At 41.3% G+C, this 22032-nt stretch overlaps 1 protein-coding gene across 1 annotated transcript in view; it reads left to right on the top strand.

The window, feature by feature from the left end:
• The window catches only part of LOC124798391, a 77274-nt gene that overhangs the window by 41441 nt on the left and 13801 nt on the right, over positions 1-22032 (top strand). Inside the window, exons 7-8 of the mRNA XM_047261766.1 lie at positions 11361-11945; positions 20579-20723. Coding sequence (XP_047117722.1) covers positions 11361-11945; positions 20579-20723 — 730 coding nt within the window. The remainder of the gene's footprint in view (positions 1-11360; positions 11946-20578; positions 20724-22032) is intronic.

Below are 22032 nucleotides of genomic sequence, written 5' to 3'. Positions count from 1 at the left end.
AGCTTGCATACATATATCCCAACCTGCATGCTACTCCTCTGAGGTGGTCCACTACATGCGTAACATAATGATAAAATGCCCAATAATAATATACCCCCCCCCCCCCCCCCCAATGCCTCTCCAGACTCAGCAGAAAAATCAGCCACTTGCCGAATAAGAAAAGCATGCCATTCTGGCTCAGATGTGTTATCAACATTGGGCAGCATGCCATACGTGTTACTAAGGCATAATGGGGCAACTGTGTTGATGAAGACAATGCTGCTGGATTTTACAATCAAATCAACCTTGCAGTTTCTATATAATAGAGGAAAACATTCCACGTGGAAAAAATATATCTAAAAACAAAGATTCTGTAACTTACCAAACGAAAGCGTTGGTACGTTGATAGAAACAATAACATACACAAACACACACACAAATTTCAAGCTTTCGCAACCCACGGTCGCTTCATCAGGAAAGAGGGAAGGAGAGGGAAAGATGAAAGGGTGTGGGTTTTAAGGTAGAGAATAAGGAGTCATTCCAATCCCGGGAACGGAAAGACTTTCCTTGGGGGGGGGGGGGAAAAGGGACAGATATACACTCGCGCACGCACACACACACACACACACACACACACACACACACACACACACACACACACACACACATATATATATATATATATATATATATATATATATATATATATATATATATATATATATATCTAAAAAGAAAGATGATGAAACTTACCAAACAAAAGCGCTGGCAGGTCGATAGACACACAAACATACACACAAAATTCTAGCTTTCGCAACCAATGGTTGCCTCGTCAGGAAAGAGGGAAGGAGAAGGAAAGACAAAAGGATATGGGTTTTAAGGGAGAGGGTAAGGAGTCATTCCAATCCCGGGAGCGGAAAGACTTACCTTAGGGGGAAAAAAGGACAGGTATACACTCGCACACACACACATATCCATCCACACATACACAGACACAAGCAGACATATATATATATCCATCCGCACATAACAGACACAAGCAGACATATGTAAAGGCAAAGAGTTTGGGTAGAGATGTCAGTCGAGGCGGAAGTACAGAGGCAAAGCTGTTATTGAATGACGGCAGCAACTTGAAATTAGCGGAGGTTGAGGCCTGGTGGGTGACGAGGAGAGAGGATATATTGAAGAGCAAGTTCCCATCTCCGGAGTTCTGATAGGTTGGTGTCAGTGGGAAGTATCCAGATAACCCGGACGGTGTAACACTGTGCCAAGATTTGCTGGCCTTGCACCAAGGCATGTTTAGCCACAGGGTGATCCTCATTACCAACAAACACTGTCTGCCTGTGTCCGTTCATGCGAATGGACAGTTTGTTGCTGGTCATTCCCACATAGAAAGCTTCACAGTGTAGACAGGTCAGTTGGTAAATCACGTGGGTGCTGTCACATGTGGCTCTGCCTTTGATCGTGTACACCTTCCGGGCAACAAGACTGGGGTAGGTGGTGGTGGGAGGGTGCATGGGACAGGTTTTACACTGGGGGCGGTTACAAGGGTAGGAGCCAGAGGGTAGGGTAGGTGGTTTGGGGATTTTACAGGGATGAACCAAGAGGTTACGATTGTTAGGTGGACGGCGGAAAGACACTCTTGGTGGAGTGGGGAGGATTTCGTGAAGGATAGATCTCATTTCAGGGCAGGATTTGAGGAAGTCGTATCCCTGCTGGAGAGCTACATTCAGAGTCTGATCCAGTCCCGGAAAGTATCCTTGCATTCAACAACATCTTTGCCTCTGTACTTCCGCCTCGACTGACATCTCTGCCCAAACTCTTTGCCTTTACATGTGTCTGCTTGTGTCCGTATATGTGTGGATGGATGTGTGTGTGTGTGTGTGTGTGTGTGTGTGTGTGTGTGTGTGTGTGTGTGTGTATACCTGTCCCTTTTTCCCCCTAAGGTAAGTCTTTCCCCTCCTGGGATTGGAATGACTCCTTACCCTCTCCCTTAAAACCCACATCCTTTCATCTTTCCCTCTCCTTCCCTCTTTCCTGACGAAGCAACTGTGGGTTGCAAAAGCTTGAATTTTGTGTGTGTGTTTGTGTTTGTTAGTGCCTCTATCAACATACCAATGCTATATATATATAATAGAGGGAAAAATTCCACGTGGGAAAAATATATCTAAAAACAAACATGATGTGACTTACCAAACGAAAGCGCTGGCAGGTCGATAGACACACAAACATACACTCAAAATTCAAGCTTTCGCAACCAACAGTTGCTTCATCAGGAAAGAGGGAAGGAGAGGGAAAGACGAAAGGATGTGGGTTTTAAGGGAAAGGGTAAGGAGTCAATCCAATCCCGGGAGCGGAAAGACTTACCTTAGGGGGAAAAAAGGACAGGTATACACTCGCGCACACACACACATATCCATCCGCACATACACAGACACAACCAGACTTTTGAAAGCTTGAATTTTGTGTGTATGTTTGTGTTTGCTTGTGTGTCTATCGACCTGCCAGAGCTTTCGTTTGGTAAGTCACATCATCTTTGTTTTTATAGACGCAAAATTTAACCGACAGGAAGAAGATACTGTGATATGCAAATGTTAAGCTTTCCAGAGCATTCACACAAGGTTGACGCTGGTGGCGACACCTACAACATGCTGACATGAGGAAAGTTTCCAACCAATTTCTCATACACAAACAGCAGTTGACCAGTGTTGCTTGGTGAAATATTGTTGTGATGCCTTGTGTAAGGAGGAGAAATGTGTACCATCACGTTTCTGACTTTGATAAAGTTTGGATTGTAGCCTATCGCGATTGTGGTTTATCGTATTGCGACATTGCTGTTCGCTTTGCTCGAGATCCAATGACTGTTAGCAGAATATGGAATCGGTGGGTTCAGGAGGGTAATGCAGAATGCCGTGCTGGTTCCCAATGGCTTCGTATCACTAGCAGTCAAGATGACAGGCATCTTATCCGCATGGCTGTAACGGATTGTGCAGCCACGTCTTGATCCCTGAGTCAACACATGGGGACGTTTGCAAGACAACAACCATCTGCATGAACAATTCGACGACGTTTGCAGCAGCATGGACTATCAGCTCGGAGACCATGGCTGCGGTTTCCATTGACGCTGCATCACAGACAGGAGTGCCTGCGATGGTGTGCTCAACGACGAACCTGGGTGCACAAATGGCAAAGTGTCATTTTTTCAGATGAATTCGGGTTCTGTTTACAGCATCATGATGGTCGCATCCGTGTTTGGCGTCATCACGGTGAACGCACATTGGAAGAGTGTATTCGTCATCGTCATAGTGGTGTATCACCCGGAGTGATGGTATGGGGTGCCATTGGTTACACGTCTCGGTCACCTCTTGTTCGCATTGACGGCACTTTGAACAGTGGACGTTGCATTTCAGATGTGTTACGACCCGTGGCTCTACCCTTCATTTGATCCCTGCGAAACCCTACATTTCAGCAGGATAATGCACGATTGCATGTTGCAGGTCCTGTACAGGCCTTTCTGGATACAGAAAATGTTTGACTGCTGCCCTGGCCAAAACATTCTCCAGATCTCTCACCAATTGAAAACGTCTGGTCAATGGTGGCCGAGCAACTGGCTCATCACAATACGCCAGTCACTACTATTGATGAACTGTGGTATTATGGTGAAGCTGCATGGACAGCTGTACCTGTACCCTCCCTCCAAGCTCTGTTTGACTCAATGCCCAGCCGTATCAAGGCTGTTATTACGGCCAGAGGTGGTTGTTCTCGCTACTGATTTCTCAGGATCTACACACCCAAATTGCGCGAAAAAGTAATCACATGTCAGTTCTACTATAATATATTTGTCGAATGAATACCTGTTTATCATCTGCATTTCTTCTTGGTGTAACAATTTTAATGTCCAGTAGAGAGAATATATGTATTTGCCTTTACACATGTCTGCTTGTGTCTGTAATCTACAGATGGATATGTGTGTGTGTGTGTGTGTGTGTGTGTGTGTGTCTACCAGTCCCTTTTCCCCCTAAGGTAAGTCTTTCCGCTCCCGGGATTGGATTGACTCTTTACCCTCCCCCTTAAAACCCACATCCTTTCGTCTTTCCCTCTCCTTCCCTCTTTCCTGATGAAGCAACCATGGGTTGCAAAAGCTTGAATTTTGTGTGTGTGTTTGTGTTTATTATTGTCTCTATCAACGTACCAACGCTTTCATTTGGTAAGTTACATCATCTTTTGCAATGTTGATTTCACTGTCAAATCCAGCAGCATTGTCTTCACCAACACAGTTGTCCCATTATGCCTTAGTAACATGTGTGGCATGCTGCCCAACGTTGATAGCACATCTTAGCCAGCATGACATGCTTTTCTTATTGGGCAAGTCGCTGATTTTTCTGCCAGGTCTGGAGAAGCGCGGGAGTGGGGGGGGGGGGGGGGGGGCAGCGTTACGTTATTATTGGGACTTTTATCATTATGCATGTAGTGGAGCCCCTCAGACGAGTAGCAGGCAGTTTGGGAAAGAAGTCTAGTGCATGTTTACTGGGAGGTTGCTCATGACTGCAAATTGTGGCTCATACTGGCCCAAATGTTGTTTCCCCCACTGAATTCTAAGACCATGTCTTTGGTACCTTTCAATGGTTGGCCCTATCGGTGAAGACAGCTAGCCTCACACATGGGGTAGAAGCATGTCTAACTTTTGTAGTAGCTTACCCAAAATGAACGCCAATCCTCTGGTTTGTTGCTGATTAGAAGATCTAAACTGGAGGCTTATTTTGCAGTGATCTTAAAAGTTGATTTCTTGATTTCTGAACCACTGTTATCTGATGGAGTATTGTAGGGCTCCCTCAATATGTAAGGCTTGCACACTACTCAAAGGAAGCAGCTACTTGAGTGCCAGAGTATGTGGTATGACCACGAGAGTTCCTTGAGCTACAGAAACTTCTCCATAAGATCATCAATGAATTACATTCAGTAATTGCTGAAAGACTGGTCATGTTACTCTTGGAAGTGAATATATGCCTCTGCAGAGCAATAAGAGAAACTCTTTATGTGGTATTAGTAAATGGCAGGAGAATCCGCAATGTGTCCATTATTAGTATTATTTATGAAATGTAATAATGCCCATGTAATATTAGAAACAGAAAGTGGATGGGAACCAGAAGTGAATTGCAGCAAAACACAAAATTCAGATTAAAAAATGTATCACAGGACAGGATAAGTACTAATGGTGTTGGCGCATTTATTGCCATACTGAAATTGATAGCATTTAGTGAGGTTATCACAGATTTTAAATATGAAATAATGTGCGTGATGATAAACATCAGAGGTGGGTCAAACATGTTAATTGGGTGTTTTTATAGACTATCTGCCTCAGGAGCTGCAGTGGTAGAACGTTCCAGAGAAAACTTGGAGAATATGAAGACTAAGTTTTCTGAATATGCTGTTCATTGTATTGCCAGTCTTCAGTTTGCCAGATTTAGAAAGGAAGAGTCATGTGATTGAAAATGGTGTCAGATGGATGTGAAATAGTTCTGAACAGTTTTTATTTTTTTACTTTTGTTATGAAAAATACTTTGAGCAGTTACATAGAGACCCGAGTTACGAGGGTAACATCTTAGACCTGCTAGTAACTAACAGACTTGAACTGTTCAAAACAGTTAATGTAGAGAGCTGACTCGCTGAGCATAAAGCAACTGTTGCAACTGTGACTTCAGATACTACAAGGAATGTTAAGATAGTATTTAGTAAACATGACAGGAAACACATTGTAGAGTATCTGAGCAGTTGAAACCAAATATTCACTTCTGGGGACAGAGATAAGAAAAAAATGGATAAAATTCAAAAGCATTGTACAATATGCCCTAGATCTATACACTGATGAGCCAAAACTTGACCGCCTGCTTAATAATCTGTTTGTCCATCTCTGGAACAAAATACATTACTGATTCTGCATGCCAGGAATCTGACAGTTTGTTGGTAGGTTTGTGACATTATGGGGTGTTAGATATTTCTGCACAGGTCGTGAATTAATATAAATAATGGGCCACTGATTTGCGTATGCAGTGATGGCGCCCAATAGCAATCCAGTTGGGTTCCATAGGATTTATATCAGGGAAATTTGGTCACTGAGACACCAATGTGAGTTCATTATAGTGCTCCTCAAACCACTGTAGCATGGTTCTGGCTCTGAGACGTGGACAGTTATACTGCTGAAAGATGACATCACCTTGGGAGGAGGACATCAAGCATGAAGGGATGCAGGTGGTTTGCAGCTGTCAGCTTGTCTTCGATTACTACCAAAGACCCCATGCAAGTGCAGGAGAATGTCTCCCATAGCCTAATACTGCTCCCACCAGCCTGTGTACGTGGCGCACTGTGCATTTCAAGCCACCGTTCACCTCCATGACAGTGTTGGTGGAGACAACCAGGGACCTAATGCAGCAAAAATGTGATTCATCCAAATAGTCATGACATTTACATTGTTTGACGGTTGAATCCTGATGGTGCAGTGGCCACTGCAATCGTAATTGATGATGTCATTGGGTCAACATGTGGACACGTAGGGTGATTTGCTGTGGAGCTCCATGTTCCACAATGTACGGTGAACGGTGTGCTCTGGAACACTCGTGTGTGCACCAGCTTTGTGCTCTTTCGGCAGAGATGCCACAGATCACCATCTATCGTACATTACAGAGCAGACAAGCCTCTGAACCCTGCGTTCTGTGAAGAGTCGTAGACATCCAACCAGTTAGCGCCTAATGGTAGTTTCACTGTCCTATCTCTTAACATACGTGCTCACAACAGTAGCACAAGAACATTGACCAGCTTCACTGTTTTCAAGATACTCGTTCACAGGTTTTGTGCAGTAATAATTTGCCCTTTGTCAGATTTGCTTATCTCAGTGGATTTCCCCATGTGCAGCCCATATCTTCACTAAAGTGATCCCCTGTCTGTGTCTGTTCCACTTACATACTTTTGTTACGCATCACTTACCCTCAATGCCACTAGGTGGCATCCACCGTCATGATGAGCAGTGGTCATAATGATTTGGTTTTGTTAGCGTGTGTGCTAAGCAAGGTTATGAGGGATGGGAAAAGAAATACCATGGCTCAGTATCTGTGTTTAAAAGTCAGTACAAAATTAAAGAGAACTTCATCACAGATGTAACTGAAGTGAAAATGTTGTTGGCTACAAAAGCTAAATGAAAACAAAGTGAGAGTAAGGAGAGTAATGTAAGAAGTGTTCAGTGAATTTGAAACTAAAATTCTACCTACTGATCTAAGCTTTGGTCATATGTTAAATCAGTAAAAGATCAAAGACTCTCTAATGGTACTGAAAGGGTGGGTGATTGTAGGAAGGTCAAAATACCAAATTTCTTTTTCCTACACTGTTTCATGAGCAGAATCGTACTGAGTTTCCTCCTCTCAATTGTCGCAAAGATGTCAAAATGACAGATATCAAGATAAATGTCTGTGAGATACAAAATCCACAAAAATAGCTCATCAGAGGAAAAATGACTGGAGCAGATGAAGTACTATACAGTTCTAGATCGGGTATGTGAAAGAACTTGCTTCTCATCTACCAGCAGCCATTAGTAGATCGTTGGAAAGGTAATCATTGTGACTGGAAAGAAAGCATAGGTCCATACCATTTACAAGAAGGATAATTGAAAAGTCACACATTACATTAGGCCTATATCACTGACATTGGGCTGTTGTAGAATTTTATAGCATATTTAATGCACTTTTATTGTGACATTTCTGAAGACTGAAAATCTCCTTTATAGACTCAATATGAATTCTGCAAACAATGCTTGCATGAAACCCAACTCATTCATTTGTCTACAAGACCCAGAGGGCAGTAGATACCAGCCATCAGAATTGATGCCATATTCTGTGACTTCTGTAGTTCCACAATACAGCCTAATGAACAAAATACGAGGGTGTGGAATGTCACACCACCTTTGTGTTTTGAATGAGAAGTTCCTAGCAGAAAGAACACTGCATGTCACTCTTAAAAGGATAGAAGTCTTCAGACATGAAAGTAATTTTGTGCGTACCTCAAGGGAGCATTATAGGTTCATTACTGTGCACTTTGTATGCATGTAAGTGGCTTAGTGGATAGTATGGGAACACTATAAGGTTGTTCACTGAAAAGCTGTTGTATACAAAGAAATTGCAACACTAGAAAATTGTAGCAACTGCAAGAAGGCCTGCAGAGGAATGATGCGCGGTGCAGGTATTGGTGGTTGACCTTCAAAATAAACAAATGTAACATATTGTGCATAAATGTATGGAAGTATCCACTACTCTATGTCTACACAATATCAGAACAAGCACTGGAAGCAGTTACTTTCAGTAAATAGCTGGGAATATGCATACAAAGCAATTTACAGTGAATTACCACATAAAACAAATTACATGTTCCAGACTGAGATTCATTGGAATATTCCTCAAGAAACATAACATACCGACAACAGAGATATCTTACAAAACCCTCATTCCACTGGTAGTCAGCCTGGGATCCATATTAGAAAGTATTGATACATGAATAGAGAATACCTCAAGAAGAGCAGCACTTTTCATCTCAGGTTCATTTAGTGACAAAGCATCACACAAAAACTCATACACCTCTATTAAGAGGTAATAGTGTTGTACTTTAAACATTTTGCTCTGTGCAGGAGCGTGTAGATGAACTTTGGCAGAAAATTAGAAGAATAGTTGATCAAGCTGGATACGTGCGCACCTAGTAGAACAATTTATGATGTGAGGGAGCCTCCATCATATACAGTTTCTGTAAACAGACTTTTAAAAGGTACTGCAGAATGGGTGTAAAACAAAGCATAGAGCCATATACATAGCTAAATGAAAACATGAAAAATCCCAGATGGAATACAACAACATGGAAAGAAAAGATTGCAATCCATCCTTTCCAAGTTGCTGAAATGGTAACTGAAGTGTGTGTGGCTGTACAGGAAACCTTCAACAAATGCCCTGCCAGAATATCCAAACTCCTCACACAAAACCAAATGAAATTTTGCTCTTGTGTAAGGGCTGTCAGTTGTACCAAATTTAATGTCCACACATTAGTAGATGGCACAGGAACTGACAATGGAGGGTAGCAAAGCAAAAGCACTGAACTTCATTTTCAAATATTCCTTTATAAAGGAAAACCTATGAGTCCTGCCCCAGTTCAATTTTTGTATAACTGCTAGGATAAGTGACATAGATATTAGAGTCAGTGGTGGATTTGTGAATAAGCTGTTGTTGTGGTCTTCAGTCCTGAGACTGGTTTGATGCAGCTCTCCATGCTACTCTATCCTGTGCAAGCTTCTTCATCTCCCAGTACCTACTGCAACCTACATCCTTCTGAATCTGCTTAGTGTATTCATCTCTTGGTCTCCCTCTACGATTTTTACTCTCCACGGTGCCCTCCAATGCTAACTTTGTGATTCCTTGATGCCTCAAAACATGTCCTACCAACCGATCCCTTCTTCTAGTCAAGTTGTGCCACAAACTTCTCTTCTCCCCAATCCTATTCAATACCTCCTCATTAGTTACGTGAATAAGCTAGAATCACTAAAATTATATGTTTCCTCAAAGTAATCTTATGTCAGATTATATACAGATTTTGCAACCTTCTTAGCTCTCATTTTAATCATAATATACTGCAGATCTCTTGAATAAAAAACTGTGCCAAGTGATTCAAAGAAAGCACAGGTCAAACACATTTACAAGAAGGCCAACAGGAATGACCCACAGATCTAATGTCGCATGTCTTTTACATTCATCTTCTGTAGAACTTAGAATATATTCTGAACTCAAAACATAATGAAGTATCTCAAACAGAATGTTCTTCTCCATGCCAACCAGCATGAAACTCCAAAAAGATTCCTCTTCATCTCTGCTCTGAATGTATATTTTATTTATAGTGTCACTTTTCTGCAGGACCACACGGTGTCATTCAATCTAGCGATGGACAGTGGTCATCATTTTTTCACCCCGAAATTCGGTAAAGCAGATGGCAGATTTGGCAGGATGCTGGGAAAATGCGATCAGCCTACAGAGTAGATTGCTTAACAAAAATTCAATAAACCCAGCCTAAACCATTCCTCTAGTATGTGGAATACATACCATATAGGACAATCAGGGGATACTGAATGTATATGAGGAATTGCAGCACATCGCAGGTTTGGTTGATCCAAGAGAGAGTATTATGGAAATGCTGGAAGACTTGAACTGGCAGACACTTTAAAATAGACACCAACTATCCTGCAAAAGAGTACTTACCAAGTTTCACGAAAGAGCATTGTGCGAGAAATGTACAAATATTGTCTGGATGAAGGCATAAGCGACACTCATCAGTGAAGAGAACGTGATGCCCATCCTGAGCAGTCCATTCGGCATGTTGTTGGGCCCATTTGTACCGCGGTGTGTGGTGTTGTGGTTGGAAAGATGGACCTTGCCATGGACGTTGGGAGTGAAGTTGCACATCATACAGCCTATTGTGCACAGTTTAGAGTCGTAACACAACATCCCGTGGCTACACAAAAAGTGTTATTCAACATTGTGGCATTGCTGTCAGAGTTCCTCCGAACCATAATCCGTATGTAGCGATCATCCACTGCAGTAGTTGCCCTTGGGCGGCCTGAGCGAGGCATGTCATTGACAGTTCCTGTCTCTCTGTATCTCCTCCATGTCCAAACAACATCGCTTTGGTTCACTTCGAGATGCCTGGACACTTCCCTTTTTGAGAGCCCTTCCTGGCACAAAGTAACAATGCGGACACAATCGAACTGTGGTATTGACCATCTAGGCATGGTTGAACTACAGACAACACAAGCTGTGTACCTCCTTCCAGGTGGAATGACTGGAACTGATTGGCTGTTGGACCCCTTTTGTCTCACAGGCGCTGCTCATGCATGGTTGTTTACATCTTTGGGCGGGTTTAGTGACATCTCTGAACAGTGGAAGGGATTGTGTCTGTGATACAATATCCACAGTCAATGTCGATTCTCAGGAATTGTGGGAACTGGGGTGATGCAAAACTTTTTATGTGTGTAGATAGAAATGAAATATTCTGGCGTGTTTGGTTACTTGTAATTTAGTGTCTTGTGCAGATGTCCAGTGCTCTTACAAATTCATCAGAATCGAGTAATATTTATAGAACAGTGTTCTCTCTCTCTCTCTCTCTCTCTCTCTCTCTCTCTCTGTCTGTGTGTGTACCGTGTGTGTGTGTGTGTGTGTGTGTGTGTGTGTGTGTGTGTGTGTGTTTTATTATATTCTCTATATTATACCCAATATTTTTCTTTGTCAGGAGTAGTTACTATGTTGACTAGAAAAGCAGATCATTGCTCTTGCTCACAAACCATTAACTTGCCTCTTATTTTGCAGGTTCTTGTGAAGGTGTGTGGTCCTTACCCCAAAACAGCTGATCATAATGAATATTTGATTACAATAGTTGACCCAGTATCAATGTGGATTTGTGTGAAACCCACAACAAGTGAGAGAAACATAAAAACTGTAGCAACTTTCATCATAAAAATATTTTGTCTTTTGGGGTTTGCTGAATGCTGCTTCATTGGATTTACAACTCAGGAGTTAGAGAAAGTCCAACAACATTATAAAGGAGGCATGTTTGAATCAGAGTTGACATCATGTATGTTTGGCAATAAAACTACAAAAAGAGCAGAGACGGAACAACATGGGGCTGATGAATGTTCTTGGAGTACAAATTTGTTGAATGACTTTGTCAACTGTTATCCTTCTGACTGGGACAGAAAGATCCAGTCTTTTCTACTCACCTATCATGTTTCATTTGGGTGTGATTCACTGTCTCCATTCTACAAGCTACATGGACGAAATCCAAAATTTATTCTGGAGGAAAATAAAGAAAATACAACAAATGACTCACCAATCAACAAAGTATCTGCAGTGTGCTCTATAGCAAGAGGAAAATCACAAAATTTTGTTCTACAGGTATGCATTTCAATAGAGTTACAATATCGAGTTAAATAACTCAGTACTAGTTAACATTTTGCTAATACATACTACACACCAAAAACACGTAATCGAACAATAATATTAAAGAGTTTACTGAAATAGTTCTGCAAGTCAAGGAATTTCAGCCTTAGGGTTACAGTAAAGCATATTTTTATTATGACTCTTCAGAATTTTATGGCACCTCTTTTGAATATACAATTCTAGTCTGCTGCCAGAGTTCATTGTGTAAATCCAACAGTTTTTCATTAAGGCAGCTGCTTGACATCTTAATGTTGTTGCTGGCAAATAGCAACTGCTAGTGTCGTGTTGTTACTGTGTTCTTATGAAGGCCAATCCCAGAAGTCATTCATGTACAGCAGTGTTGCTAGTGAAAGGACGAAGCCACCATATCAAGAGCCTCACTGGGAATTGGGGTGTGGTGTTCATTGCACATGCAAAGCCACCAGTGTTGCTGTCAGTTGTTACTGTGACCAGAAACTGAACAAAAATTCTTTCCCGTATGAGACCTGCATTAGGGCTGTTGTTGAGAATTCTTTTATTTACAGCTGTCTCTATACTACGGAAAGAACTGTGAACTGTATGGATAATGAAACTTGCCATTATGCCAATTACTAAGGCTTTTGTCCATTATTTTCATGTATGGAGCATGGGAAGGGTGATTGCTTAAACGGCACTGTGCATTCTGTAATTAGTCTAAACTTGCCTTCATGATCCCTGTGGAAGTGATACACAGGGAGTTGTAAGATATTCCTAGAATTATCACTTAAAGTTGGTTCCACAAACTTCTAAGTAGGCTTTGACAGTATAGTTTGCATTGCTCTTAAAGAGTCTGCAGTTGAGTTATTTCAACACCCTCTCCATGGGTCCAACACATTTTTGATCCTTAGTGCTGCTTCTGTTTATGTATGCTCAGTACCCCATGTTAGTCCTATATGGTACAGGTCCCACACACTTGAGTAATGTTCTAGGATGGATCTCAGTCTTCCATTTCCGTAGTATTCTGCCAATAAACTGCAGTCTGCCACCTGCTTTTCTTATTACTTAGCCTATGTGACGTTGCGTTTGTGACCTGATGTTAGTTTTATAGGGTGTACTTAGGTGGAATTGTAAATCAGCTTGTCTTTCATTGGCATATACAGGGTGAGTCACCTAACATTACCACTGGATATATTTCGTAAACCACATCAAATACTGACGAATCGATTCCACAGACCGAACGTGAGGAGAGGGGCTAGTGTAATTGGTTAATACAAACCATACAAAAATGCACGGAAGTTTGTTTTTTAACACAAACCTACGTTTTTTTAAATGGAACCCCATTAGTTTTGTTAGCACATCTGAACATATAAACAAATACGTAATCACTGCTGTTTGTTGCATTGTAAAATGTTAATTACATCCGGAGATATTGTAACCTAAAGTTGACGCTTGAGTACCACTCCTCCGCTGTTCGATCGTGTGTATTGGAGAGCACCGAATTACGTAGGGATCCAAAGGGAACGGTGATGGACCTTAGGTACAGAAGAGACTGGAACAGCACATCACGTCCACATGCTAACACCTTTTTATTGGTCTTTTTCACTGACGCACATGTACATTACCATGAGGGGTGAGGTACACGTACACACGTGGTTTCCGTTTTCAATTACGGAGTGGAATAGAGTGTGTCCCGACATGTCAGGCCAATAGATGTTCAATGTGGTGGCCATCATTTGCTGCACAAAATTGCAATCTCTGGCGTAATGAATGTCGTACACACCACAGTACATCTGGTGTAATGTCGCCGCAGACTGCCACAATACGTTGTTTCATATCCTCTGGGGTTGTAGGCACATCACGGTACACATTCTCCTTTAACGTACCCCACAGAAAGAAGTCCAGAGGTGTAAGACCAGGACAATGGGCTGGCCAATTTATGCGTCTCCACGTCCTATGAAACGCCCGTCAAACATCCTGTCAAGGGTCAACCTAGTGTTAATTGTGGAATGTGCAGGTGCACCATCATGCTGATACCACATACGTTGACACGTTTCCAGTGGGACATTTTCGAGCAATGTTGGCAGATCATTCTGTAGAAACGCGATGTATGTTGCAGCTGTTTGGGCCCCTGCAATGAAGTGAGGACCAATGAGGTGGCCGCCAATGATTCCGCACCATACATTTACAGTCCACAGTCACTGTCGCTCTACCTGTCTGAGCCAGCGAGGATTGTCCACGGACCAGTAATGCATGTTCTGTAGATTCACTGCCCTGTGGTTTGTGAAACCCGCTTCATCGGTAAACAGGTAGAACTGCAACGCATTCTCTGTTAATTCCCATTGACAGAATTGCACTCGATGATTAAAGTCATCACCATGTAATTGCTGATGTAGCGACACATGAAACGGGTGAAAGCGGTGATGATGCAGTATGTGCATGACACTACTTTGACTCAGTCCACCGGCTCTTGCAATGTCCCGTGTACTCATGTGTGGGTTCAAGGCAACAGCAGCTAACACACCAACTGCACCCGCTTCTCCTGTGACGGGCCTGTTACGGACCCGTTTGCGTGCTACGACCATACCTGTTGCGTACAGTTGGCGGTAGATGTTTTGCAATGTGCGGCACGTTGGATGCTCTCTGTCCAGGTACCGTTCTGCATACACCCTGCAGGCTTCAGCTGCATTTCGTCGACACTCACCATAGATGAGTATCATCTCTGCCTTTTCAGAGTTCGAATACACCATGGTCACAGTTCCTACTACACTACACTATCACAGACGTCTGGTAACACAGTGTACTACAGTTGGTCTGCGTGCGGAGACGAATGCAGAATAACAATAGCAGCAAGCGCTACATGCGGACACTGCGACAGCTAGACCAAACCACAACAGTGCACTACAGCCACACTCGTAAACATGGTCGTCATCGTAAACATGTACCTGCAGGTGCTGCTCGCCGACCGTGGCCCGTGTTTGTTACAACATGCAACTGAACGTCGGAGGTTTCAAGCGTCAACTTTAGGTTACAGTATCTCCGAATGTAATTAACATTTTTCAATGCAACAAATGGCACTGATTAAAACTAATGTGGTTCCATTTTAAAAAGTAGGTTTGTGTTAAAAAACATACTTCCGTGCATTTTTGTATGGTTTGTATTAAACAATTACACTAGCCCCTCTCCTCACGTTCGGTCTGTGGAATTGGTTCGTCAGTATTTGATGTGGTTTACGAAATATATCCAGCGGTAACGTTAGGTGACTCACCCTATATATTGCCTCCTTTGTACTGCAGTCCAAGAAGAATGAATCTGGGAATACAGCGGGTGAAGTGGCCACCGCCCAGAAGCGTTTGTAAGCTCATTAACAACATGAAGTCTGTTACCCATGCTGAAGGCAGTTCGAACAACCTGCCATGAAATGTTGCATCTGTGGTGCCTCTTTCATCTTCTGGGATACCTGATGTTACATTCCCTTTTAATATGCATAACTGGTGTGTCCACACTGGCTTGAAACTGAATGACAGTAGTGAGGTTATGAATCTCTGAGTGCAAAGTGAGAATTGGTACTGGCTGGATGGCTGTTCTCTTATACCTTAAAAAACAGATTTTAGCCGTCACCCATGGCAAAGGATACATTTGAGCCAGCATGGGATGCCTTGTCTGTTGGAATTTGGACCCATCTCCCTGAAAGATGTGGACAAGTGCATTGGGTGCCTTTGTGGGTTTGCTGGCTATTGGGAGCAAGGTGGCAAATTGGTTACGAAACTCGACTTTCATTCAGGAAGTTGGTGGGTCAAATTCCCATCCAACCATGCAGATTTAGGTTTACCACAGTTTTCTTAACCCCTAGTGCTTGACCAGCGGGTAGTCCCGACCACGTAAAAGTCACAATAGACTCACATGTCGGTTGTTCCCCAACACAAACTTTAATTTACTATAACTCATTTGTCAGGGCTCTCACTGCTGTATTTCATGAACTGAAGTGTTCCGACATCTATCAGCTTGCGATATAACTATGAGGAAATGCATTTGTCACATTATTGTTTTGTTTTCGTGTTTCTAGTTTACTCCAAAGCTGGTATTTGGAACTATAACAACAAAATTAATGGATTTACATGATAATTCTATAGCAATAGTGGAAATGGTGGATGAAAGTGTGAGTGATATAAGTGATTGGAGTGATGGTAACAGTAATTACAGTTTGCCAATAGTGACATTGAAGGTGAAAATATGGAAATTAACAAATGGAGATGCAGAGTCTATAAGTGTTAGTGACATGGATGACCAGTTGCTTCTGACAGATGCCCAAAATATGGAAATAAGCTGGACTTCACAAAAACCAATTTCACTGTTGTAAATGGATTCAAGCCCACTCTTCAGCATTGTAATGAGGTTCTGGATTTTTTACACAAAAAGTACAAGTCAGTATGCTAAGGTTAACAAAAAAAAAAAAGCAACTACTGAGGCAGAGATTGGTCTGAAGGATATTACTTTTGATGAAATGAAAGCATTCTTAGGCATTTGAGTCCTGAGCCTAATATTCAGAATGACTTCACTGAAGAATGGACACAAACATGTTCATTTTATAAAGATGTATTCATCTGAGAAAGATTTTGTTAAATTTTTTGGATGTTCCATGCTGCAAGATGACCTCCAGCTGGAACTGTCACAAGGGGTCTACAACAAAAAGCATAGTGCAGCCAGTACCTTGACAACAACTTCAGAGAAATTTACATTCCAGGAAGGCACATAAGCATTGATGGGAGCACTATTGGATTCAAGGGGTGTGCTGTTTTCATTTGTTACAATTCAAACAAGCCAATGAAGTTGTGCTATGTGGGTTTATATTTTGGCTGACAGTGAAACAGCATAGCTCAAAGGATTTGAACCATACTTTGAAGCAACTACTGCGCAGGCATTGCTGAGGCCAGGAATCCCACTTTAAAAATAGGATTGTTTATGCATTTGTGTGACAAACTTACAAATGCTACTGGTAATGCCAGTGGTTACCATCTCCATATGGACAATTTCTACACTGTGTATGTTATGCAGCTGGTGGACATAGGCTATTACATAACTGATATGATTCAACAGAAACAGAGGAGGAAAGAATTACCAGTTGAATTGACTGACCAAGAAGAAATTGGAATTGAAAGAGCATGAAGTTACTGCCTACAGAAAAGATGGAAAAGTAATGGCAATGCTGTGGAAAAATGAATGCAGTGTTGTCATGCTAAACACTTGACACAATACTGAAACTATACCAGTGACACGAAGGGCCAAAAATGAGAGCAGTTCTTAAAGCCCACAGTCATTTGTGACTGTAATATAAACATGGGTGGAGTGGATACACTGACCAGTATTGTACATCCTACAGCTTCATCAGGAAATCAGAAAGTGGTGGTGTAAGATGTTTCTCTGGCTGTTGAGGTAGCAGTAGTCACTAGCTTCTTTCTCTACAATCTGGATGATACTTCCAACCAGAAACCCAAGCTGAGCCACAAGAGATGCAAGAGTGGCACTTCTGAAAACTCTGGTTGGAGAAGAAAAAAACACAAATAGCAAAAGAGGGGAAATTCATCTACTTTTGCTGACAATAAGAGACTATCAAAGCAGCCATACTTCATTTACTCCAATGAAAGGAGTTACAGTAAGAGTTGTGCTGTTTGCAGTAATAGGAAGATAAAACGTGGTAGAAGGGAAACTTTACTACTGTAACACATGTAGCAGAAAACCAGGACTCCATCTGGGTAAATGCTTTTAAAAGTACCATACCTTGAAGAAATATAGGACCTAAGTGATGAAATATATGAAATAAAAGACAAAATATGACATGTTCACTGTTAGAATGTATGTATAATTTTTGTTGTCATTTAGTCTATAGTTAGCCTTGGTGTAATTTCATTATATGTAATAGAGGTTATTTGCAGTGTAAATATTATGGGTGCAGTGGCAGTACAGGATGGAAAAAAAAAGAGTCGAGTGGAAAGGGTTAAATAACACAAGTCATAAGCTGGGATGCCTCTTTTGAAAAGGACGTTTCCTTCCTAGCCCTTCCACAATTTGAGGCTGTGCTCTGTTTCTAAAGATATTGTCATTAGTGAGATATTAAACTTGATTTTCCTTCCTTTTCTGATATTGGGTGGATGAACAGCAGGCAGATCAGGATGGAAGGCCGATGTCCACACAGTATGTTTGTTGGGGGCTTGAACCAGAGGATCAGACAATTTTGTGACAGTCTTGGATGTAGATTTCTTGACCTCCATTATCTGGTAGAGAAATCTAGGGCCACCCTTAACACATACGAATGGTAACAGCGCCAGTGTAGTACTATGGACAGAAAGCTGGCCCAAACCAGATGTTAGCAGCAGTGAAATTCTAGACTCTTAACTGGAATCGCAAAGATAGGTTGAATGTGGTGAGGGAGGTATGTGTATAGCAATAAAAATTATGATAATATTTAATGATTAGTACCAATTGACCCATTCTTCATGGAGTACTGCACTGAGGAGAGATATGATGTCAGTCGGCATGGCCTGTCATGAAATCGGCATTCCAAAACATCCCAATGGTGTTCTATAGGATTCAGGTCAGGACTCTGTGCAGGCCAGTCCATTACAGGGATGTTATTGTTATGTAACCACTCCACCACAGGCTGTGCATTATGTACAGGTGCTCGATCGTGTTGAGAGGTGCAGTCGCCATTCCCGAATTGCACTTCAACAGTGGAAAGCAAGAAGGTGCTTAAAACATCAATGTAGGCCTGTGCTGCAATAGAGCCATGCAAAACAACAAGGGGTGCAAGCCCTCTCCATGACAAACATGACCACACTATAACACCTTCGCCTCCGAATTTTACTGTTGGCACTACATATGCTGGCAGATGACATTCACCGGGCATTCGACATATCCACACCCTGCCATCAGATTGCCACATTGTGTACCATGATTTGTCACTCCACACGACGTTTTTCCACTGTTCAATCATCCAATGTTTACACTCCTAACATCAAGCAAGGCATCGTTTGGCATTTACCGGTGTGATGTGTGGCTTATGAGCAGCCGCTCAACCATGAAATCCAAGTTTTTGCACCTCCCGCCTAACTGTCATAGTACTTGCAGTGGATCCTGATGCAGTTTGGAATTCCTGTGTGTTGGTCTGGATAGATGTCTGCCTAGGACCCTCTTCAACTGTTGGCATTCTGTGTCAGTCAACAGACTAGGTTGGCCTGCGCACTTTTGTGCTGTATGTGTCCCTTCATGTTTCCACTTCACTATCACATTGGGGTGTTTAGGAGTGTGGAAATCTTGCATACAGACGTATGACACAAGTGACACCCAATCACCTGACCACATTCAAAGTCTGTGAGTCCTGCGGAGCACCCCATTCTACTCTCTCACAATGTCTAATGACTACTGAGGTCGCTGATATGGAGTACCTGGCAGTAGGTGCCACCACAATGCACCTAACACAAAAAAGTATGTAGTATGTTTTTGGGGGTGTCCAGATATTTTGGATCACATAGTGTATGTATTGCAAAAAAGACCATGAAGATAAAATTTGAGAGATTCGATCTCACATGGAGGCTTACTAGCAATCGTTCTTTCTACAAATCAGGTGTAACTGGAACAGGAAAAGGGGGAAGTGACAGTGTTACACAAAATACCCTCCACCACACACCATAAGGTAGCTTGTGGAATGTATATGTAGAAGCTCATGGATGTCAATGATATGATAATATCTAGTGAGTTGACTTTAGATTCTGATTGTGCTGTAATTTGGTTGAAAGTAAGAGTGTTGGTAAACATGGCAATTGGATGTTTTTATAGATGCATGCCTCATGAGGTGTGGTGGCAGAAGATTTCAAGATAACTTTCATGAAGGCTGCACATAAATTGCTTGATTGTGTTATACACTGAAGAGCCAAAGAAATTGGTATAGGCATGGGTATTCAAATACAGAGTTATTTATTCAGGCAGAATATGTCACTGTGGTTACAGAATTGGTCTTTCACGCTGCAGCTGAGTGTGACTTTTTTGAAACTTTATGCTAAATTAAAGTTTTGTGCCGAATTAAGTCATGTATCTTGCCTGGATAGCTTTGTCAGTAAGAGAATTGCCCACAAAAGGCAAGGTTCTTTTTTTAAAATTCTCCATGCTAGACTATCCTGTGCAAGCCGCCTCATCTCTGCACGACAACTGCAACCGCGTCGCATTTCAACCTTCTTACTGTACTCTAATCTTGGTCTCCCTTTACAGCTTTTACCTCATACATGTCCCTCCACCACCAAACTGATGATTCCTTGATGCATCAGAATGTGTTCATCAACTGATTTCTTTTAGTCAAGTTGTGCCATAAATTACTTTTCTTCTCTATTTGAATCATTATCTCTGCATTAGAGATATGATCTACCCATCTAATCTTCAACATTTTTCTGTATCACCAAGTTTCAAAAACTTCTGTTTATATTTTTTATTAAAAATATGTGAAATGAGAGTTCTAGGTAACCTTTTGAGAGTGTACATGTATTGATTTGACTGCAGCTGAGATTAGTGAATAGTGTAATTCATATGTGCCATTATTTCAGTGTCAACTCTGTAATCAGCTTTTCATGTCTAAAATGTCATAGCAGATTCATCAGAAGAATCATATTGAAAGAGCTCAACAATCTGAAACACAGATGAGGGAGGACTGTCCATTATTTCATAGAAAATTTAGTAGAAAAAACTCTGCAGAAGGTCATCAAGATAATGCTGGATCAGTTGAGAAAACAAGTAAGTGATTGTACTGCTCACATAATTATTGACTTATTGATGATACAAAGAATATATTTTTGGTCGTGAGAGTTGTCCATACTGTGGAATCACAAAACAAAGATTACAGTTGGTCAGTGTCAACTGTTCATCACACAAACATTTGTGTTTCATTGTGTGTTAAGTTATGAGCTTTGAAGGTAACTCGTGAAACGTAATAAGTGTAAAAACAATTGTCTCACATCCACATGTATTTTGTGTTGAACTGTATTGAATAGAAAATAGAGAATGTCCCATAGAGAGGAGCTGTTCCATGGTTGCACAAATGATTTAAATAACCAGGTGAATTATGATGTTCTTATTCACAGTACTGTATAAATTATCAGGCGGCATTGTGATTCATAGTAGAACAACTCTAAATAGTGTACACAGCTGCCTATGCTGTTACTAATGATGAATTGCATGTACAATACTTTATGAGATATGTACACTAAATCACAGCAAAAGCTTATGACTGCAGTCAATGTATCTGCTTATAATTTAATTCAAAAATATGAGAAAAACAAAGATATCACAGTGGGTTAAAGGTCTTCTCTGTAGTCTAATAAACAAGGTGTGTTTGGGCATACAGGAAATAAAATTATAATTGCAGTTGTTATCTTCAGACAGTTGGCAATATTTTTATTCACTAAAATGAAGCAGATATGGAAGTGAGGAAACAGATTTTGCTAGGTGTCTAGATATAAACTGAATTATTTAAATGTTTATATGACATTTTCAGATATCATGATACACAAGTGAACAATTTCTACTTATCATTTGATACTCCTTTGCTGAGGAGTTTTTATTAATTGCTGACAGATGATAATAATTGGTGCAGTTCACTGTTGTACCATCTGTCGACGCTGATATTGATGCTTCATTCTCTCCTTTGTGCACAGTTCACTGATTTGGAATATTCTGGCAGTAACATGTCGGACATCTTTTGTTAATAATTGAGTGCTACAAGGATGTCCATTAGGAGTAGGTACACAACATGCAGAGAGTATCACTGCAAAGAAATTTTACAAACTTTGTTGATATTTTAATGACATACAAATGTGAATGACAGGAACAAGCATATATTCAACATAATCACCCTGTCAATAGATCTGCCTATATAAATGCGCATTGGTGTCAAAGGGATTAAATTCTTCATCTGGTGTAGATAACATTTAATAAATGTTCATTAACATATTTTTGAATGTGACATCTTCGATGTCAATATTTCAGTATGCCACATTTTATAAGGGTGTGTTTCATTTTTTGACAAGAGGTTAGCTATAAATTT

Source organism: Schistocerca piceifrons, chromosome 5 (genome assembly GCF_021461385.2).
Source record: "Schistocerca piceifrons isolate TAMUIC-IGC-003096 chromosome 5, iqSchPice1.1, whole genome shotgun sequence".
Taxonomy (NCBI): Eukaryota; Metazoa; Arthropoda; class Insecta; order Orthoptera; family Acrididae; genus Schistocerca; species Schistocerca piceifrons.
This window is presented reverse-complemented; position numbering and strand designations above follow the sequence as displayed.